The sequence below is a fragment of the Clinocottus analis genome, unplaced genomic scaffold (assembly GCF_023055335.1).
Source record: "Clinocottus analis isolate CAN_PGR_092001 unplaced genomic scaffold, fCliAna1.0.p SCAF_19, whole genome shotgun sequence".
Taxonomy (NCBI): domain Eukaryota; kingdom Metazoa; phylum Chordata; class Actinopteri; order Perciformes; family Cottidae; genus Clinocottus; species Clinocottus analis.
Window position 1 is genome coordinate 721,261 of NW_027175920.1, and position 6,240 is coordinate 727,500.

Genomic DNA, 6,240 nt, shown 5'->3' on the forward strand with positions numbered 1-6,240 from the left:
GCAGGAGAAACCAGACGAGAGAACAAGAAACGTTCTTCACATGAAATATGATTCTCTGTTCTCTCTGTGGACCTGAAAGATGAATCTGAGGTTCTGATTGTTTTCTGTCTTTGCTGTGATGAGAGTGTGAGCTGAAGAAGACTGTGAGGAAGAGCTGCTGACCTCTGACCTCGTCATCCAGGAGTCCTGCGTCCACAGGAGGAAAGAGTGATTTTATTATGTATCGCATCTAGTTCACTATCATTCATATAGTATTGATTAGTCAGACGTGTTGCTGATCGATTAAAAAGGAAAAAAGAAGACTATCATCTGTCCATCTATCTATCTATCTCTCTATCCATCCATCTATCTCTCTATCTATCATTCTCTCTCTCTCTCTCTCTATATATATATATCCATATACCTCCAATTTTATCATCCATCCATCCATCTATATAATTATCTATCTATCCATCTCTCTCTCTCTCTCTCTCTCTCTCTCTCTCTCTCTCTCTCTCTCTCTCTCTCTCTCTCTCTCTCTCTCTCTCTCTCTATATATATATATATATATATATATATATATTCATTCATCTATCTAATTATCTATCCATATACCTCCAATTTATCCATCATATCCATCCATGCGTCTATATAATTATCCCTCCCTCTCTTTCTCCCTCCCTCTCTTTCTCCCTCCCTCTCTTTCTCCCTCCCTCCCTCCCTCCCTCCAGGTGCTTTCCCGTGTGAGCCACCAGGTGGCGCCCTCACACCGTGTAATCTCGCTGCTGTTCATCTCGCGGGATCTTTTCCACACAGGAGTCTCCGCCGCACATCAAAGGAAAACCGCCTCAGAGACCGACGGGGCCGATCGATAACTGATCAAAGTCAGCGGGCACGCGCGCGCGCGCGTTCCAACATCCCATTGAGAGACACACAAAAAAACAACCTGATGAAGCTGCACTTTGTCCTTGTAGGGCAGCAGAGGAGCACCGCCATTACGTTTCCTCTCGCGACTGGTTTACAACTTAGACGAAGCCGCGTCACCGCGGAAAAATGTACCAGGAGCCGCGAGACATCTTTGACCAGTAAAACCAGCACCTCTCACCACAGCGGGGCGGGCGGGCATGCGTGTGTATGTGTGCGAGGAGGGGGCGGGGCCAAGAAGAGGCGGCTCCAATCTGATTGGTGGACGTGTCGACGACAGGAGAGAGAAACTCCAGGAAAACGGTCGGAGCTCGCGCACCGTGTAACGGGAAGGTTGCGTTTTTTTTTCGGCGTAAAAGAGGAAACTTTGTCATGAGGATCCTCTGGGATACTCCACAAGAGGAAAGGCGGACTTGTCAGAGGGGAAACTAATTGTTTCACTTGTTTTTTTTTAAGCCATAGTAGTTTATATATTTATATAAATACTTTTTTTGTGTGTGTTTCGAGCTTAATCAAACATGAGTGAAATTACGTGTTGCGTTCAGGGGACTCCGCCAACGCGCAGCTTTTGTCGGCACTTCTGAGCAACTTGTTAAAACTTTCTTTTTCTTTTCTTTTTCCACGAGCTGAAAAACAACCAAAAAAAGCATCAACAACAACAACAACAACAACAACAGGTATCAGCATGGCCGAGCACGAGAGCCTGGAGTATGGGAAAGCGGATTTTGTGCTTCTGGACAACGTGTCTCTGGAGGAGTTCATGGCGAACCTAAAACTCAGGTAAGCGGGCATTCACCTTTGTGTGTGTGTGTGTGTGTGTGTGTGTGTGTGTGTGTATGTGTGTGTGTGTGTGTGTGTGTGTGTGTGTGTGTGTGTGTGTGTGTGTGTGTGTGTGTGTGTGTGTGTGGAAAGTTCCACGCATGCCCAGGAGAGAAAACACACACACTTACTCACGCCTGAGGACACACGTTGTGTCTTTTTTTCTCGCATCACTTCGTCCTCGTCGCAACAACAGGTGCTACACGACGCTCAAATGAGCTCAACCTGCAGAACGACGTGACGTGAAGTGACGTCATTTCTTGTACGTGTGTGTGTGTGTGTGTGTGTGTGTGTGTGTCTGTGTGTGTTGCTCTTGGCATCGTCTGCACCTGCAACCACCGCTCTTGTCGTACAGCCGCTGGAGCGATGCCACTGCATTCATCTGAGCTCTGCTTTCGATCCAACCGGTAATTCTGTTTGGAAACATGCTGACTCCACCCCAGCATGCACGCGCACACGTGCACACACACAGACACACACAGACACACACGCACACACATGCAGAGTGTTCTGCAGGCCGGTCCTCGTGCAGGCCGGTTTCTATCAACAAGCTTTTTGTGTTTTGTTTTCTGTTGAATTCCTCTCAAGTTGTCCTCACCTGACTTCTGGAATGCATACATATATTAAAAAAAAGTGTGTGTGTGTGTGTGTGTCTGCTGCAGGAGACTCTTGCACACTGTAGTGGGTCTTTGACAGCTTGATGATGGAACAGCTGATCTGACTTTAAACACGTTCTGCTTTCATATTATCACGTTTAAAAGCGAGATATTGTCCAAGTTTGACAGGGAAAATGGTCTGAAATGGTCCCATCAAAGCAGCATTTGAGGAGTTGTTTGCACAGAAAGCACCAATATGTCCCTTCATGTGTGTTTTCTTGTTAGCAGCCGAGCTGGTTTTGCTTTGTGGGACTCTGGTCCCATCTGTTTGAGACTTAAGGTTTAAATATTCTGGAACGGTTGTTTTTAATTTGAATGTTTTCCACTGTGAGAGCTCTGTATCCACAGCCTGAACAAAAAGGCTGTGAAGATGTACTATTGAATGAATTATTTACTTTACTTTTCTGGGTTACAGTCATGCTTCATTAATAATCTAATGGATGAGATGTTATTGATTCACAGTAACCGATAACAAGATATTAAATAAAAGCAGCAGCAGAAGAAAAATACAAATTCAAAAGTTTTGTTGCCGTATCTTCATGACGATGTGTGTCCATGTCGTCGCTTTGCAGCGATGATATTGATTCATCATATTGATCCAGATGGATGTATCAGGCCCTTTCTGTAACCTTTTTTTTTTTTTTTTTGTAACCATCATGCAGGAAACTGCACATGAAGGTCTGATAATCTGAAGGTCTGATAATCTGATGCTATTCTCTACTTTCAGATTCTCCGTATAGTTTTTTCTTGGTACTCATTCGTCGGTTCTGCAGCTCTGCAGAACCGAGCTCTGTTTCATGACACGGTTCATGAAACCTTCCTCTCCTCGTCGCTCGGTTGAAGCACAGAGGTTTCGACAGTAATCCAGACGCGGCGGTGACCTGTGGGATAAATATTTGGAGGGTTTTGAAGGACGCCTCTTTTCCCTTTTCCCCTTCCAACTAGAGCGAGCTGCAGGACGCTGCATGCTATCAGGAGGGAACGTCCTCCACGCCCAAATGTCTGCTTCCTTTTCTACCACCAGGTTATTTATTTCCTTTTACATGAAGACAAACAGTTTGAGGTTTTGTTTAAAAAGGTTAAAATGTCCGGACAGAACGGTTTGTTTCCTTTAATACAGGAAAAGCTATTAGAAGAAGTTTGAATTCTAACTATTTGTTTTTTCTCTGGGATTTTTTTGTGTGTTTCACGATCAATGAGAGTCTAAAGATGTCAAACTTTGTATGTTTTCATCTTCCTAAATGGGAGAATGTTGCTTTACCTTTCATTACACAACAGTAACTTAAATATCATTTTAGAGTTTATTGGGCTAAAAAAGCCTCGAATGAACAGTAAAAAAGCAATTTTTCAAATATTTCTGATGTTTTCTCAACAACAATTCATCGATAAGAATAATCATTCTTTGGCGATCTCTGAACGTCTTCATTCGTGTATTTCACCACAGAAATGTGAAGCAGAACACACATCTTCATAGAAGAGACTCAAAGGCTTCCTAAAGGTTTGCGTCCGAACCTCTGGATGAAGATGAAGATGAAGATGAGTGTCGGTGGTGCAACAGAAGCTCTTGCAGGAGGAGCTGCGAGCGGCCGGACGGCGGCCGCCCTCCTCCTCCTGTTTGTTTTCCCTCCAGCTCGGCGTCCCGGAGGTGGCGTGTGCAGATTGTTATTTGTGGAGGGTGTGACCGGTCAGCAGCGCTTCCTTTCCTTTTTCTTTTCTTGCTCCCTTTTCCCCTTCGAGGCCGAGGGCGTGTGTGTGCTTTGCCTGATTGTGGGAGGCGAACCAGATCCAGAAGCTTCTAACGGGTCATCTCCTCTCTGCCGGGTGTGTTTCATTACGCCTCACAGGCCGGCTGCACGCTGAAAAGCTCGGCTCTAAAAATACTTCCTTTTTTTTTTTTAGTTTTATTTACAAGTTCTGGACGAGGAAACGGAGCAACTTTGGCGTGTGCGTCGTCGCCGCGGATCGGCCTGGTGACTCATAGACGACGCTATTAGACGAGTTTAACGAGCAACCGGCTGCATTTCCACTCGTGCCATTAAGAGCTTGCCACGTTGAGTTGTGGTAGTTGGCAGAAGTGGCAGCGCTCTCTCTTTCCCTCCCTCTCCTCCCTTGACATTTACTTTTGCTCTGACTTTGAGGTTAGCGCTGCGTGGCCTCCCAGTCCTTAAATAGAGGCCCAGCAAGATGCCCCCGCTCTCTCTTTTCGTCCTCGAGATGTGCGGAAGGATAAAAGTTCAAGCCACATTCCTGCAGCTTCTGTGGGAATTATCCCTGGATCGACCAGTCTCGCTTGATTTTGAATGAATGCACACGGGGAGCTGGGACGCTAACAAGTCGCACGAAGCTGCAAAATGAACATTTCATGTGTCAAAATAAATGCAATTCACGACGGCGATGCGCTGCAGCAGGACGGCGAAAGGCAAAATGAGGTCTGCAGGAAGCGAGGGCTCTCTGTGGACCGCAGGTCTGCCGGTCCCGGGAGCTTCACGGTCTGTGTGCCGGGCAGCCCAATGTCTTTATAAGGCCGTCCCCTTGGACTCCAGAGGGGAGGGGGGTGAACAACATTCCTGCCATGCGTTTCCCAAATAATTACATAATGACTTCTTCAATTCTTCCACCAAACGAGTGTCTGATATTCTGGATTTAAAAACAACTCGTCTTTCCGAGCTCGGCGGGACGGGGGTGTTTGTTTAAATCGTGTTGTGGACGGAGTGCGTGACGGGTGGGGTTTTGCATCCCCGCGGCAAAAACACAAAATATGTGCACAATTCTTGAGTCAGCAGCAGCTCACAGCCCAGATGTGGCATTCGCCCCCAACCTGCTGCAAAGAGTTTCAGCTGTAGGCCAGAAAAAGATAAGCATTCAAGTTCACTGGATGAATGTAAATGCATGAACCTCTCCGAGTGATTTGACCTTTGAACCCGCCCATGAGGGAGGGGGGAGTTAAAGAGGACTTTGAACAGGAAGTCTCCAATAATACGGAGCAGGCCCGGCGAGGCAGGAAAGCTGGCATTTCCCCTTCGCCTTTGCTCCTCACGTTTCATTGCTTCCTGCAGCTCCTCTTCATTGCCGAGTTGGGGATCCCACGTGCAGAGCACAGCGTGCACGAGTCCTTGAGACATGAGGATCGTGGAGGCTGTAAAGCCGAGGTGCATGAAGAAAGGGTCGCTTAACTCTCATCCTGAGCGTTTTGTAGTGAAAGTTGTCGCTTTTTTCTTGTTTTTTTTCCTGCATTTGATCGTGAAATTGCTCTTGAGGAACAATGGTTCTCCTGTTCTGCGGTGCAGAAGAAGGGCACAGCCCGACTCTTTTCTCCTGAAGAGCAACCTGAGGGGTCAAAGTACCCACGCGGCTCTCAGGTAGAGGTGGAGAGAAAGAAACTCGAGGTCAAAGGTCACACTTTGTACGCCCTCACCGTGAGATACGGATCGCGAAACAGGTCGTTTTTCTTTTCAGCGACGGCGACAGGTGATCCTGAGATGCTCGTTATGAGGGCTATCGTTAGCATTTAGCATTGATACTCGCACTCTTACAGACGCTGCTTCCCCTCCTACAATTCATTAAGAAAAGATTGTGAGTGTTGCATGTAAAGAAAGTATTTCATGAGCAGCAATACAGGAAGTTCCAACATCTTAAAAACACACTTTCGCGGCTAAGCGGTTAGCTTTCACACGTTAGCGGTTATCGCTGTCAAAGTCTGCGGAGATCTCGTTAACTCCGCTGTCACTTATCTATCTATCTATCTATCTATCTATCTATCTATCTATCTATCTATCTATCTATCTATCTATCTATCTATCTATCTATCTATCTATCTATCTTAAATGAGAGTAAAGCTTTGATTTGGTTGCTTCCTGGTGAC

The 6,240-nt window shown here is 46.2% G+C and overlaps 1 protein-coding gene across 3 annotated transcripts in view; it reads left to right on the forward strand.

Annotated features, from left to right (window-relative positions):
- Positions 1–1,149: 1,149 nt before the first annotated feature.
- Positions 1,150–6,240, forward strand: part of myo1d (myosin 1D) — a 51,386-nt gene continuing 46,295 nt past the window's right edge. For all 3 annotated transcript variants that reach the window (XR_011077822.1, XR_011077823.1, XM_068582619.1), the window contains exon 1: positions 1,150–1,683. Coding sequence is in view for 1 of the 3 variants with exons in the window: in XM_068582619.1 (XP_068438720.1) it covers positions 1,589–1,683 (95 nt within the window). In the remaining 2 variants the exon portion in view is untranslated. The remainder of the gene's footprint in view (positions 1,684–6,240) is intronic.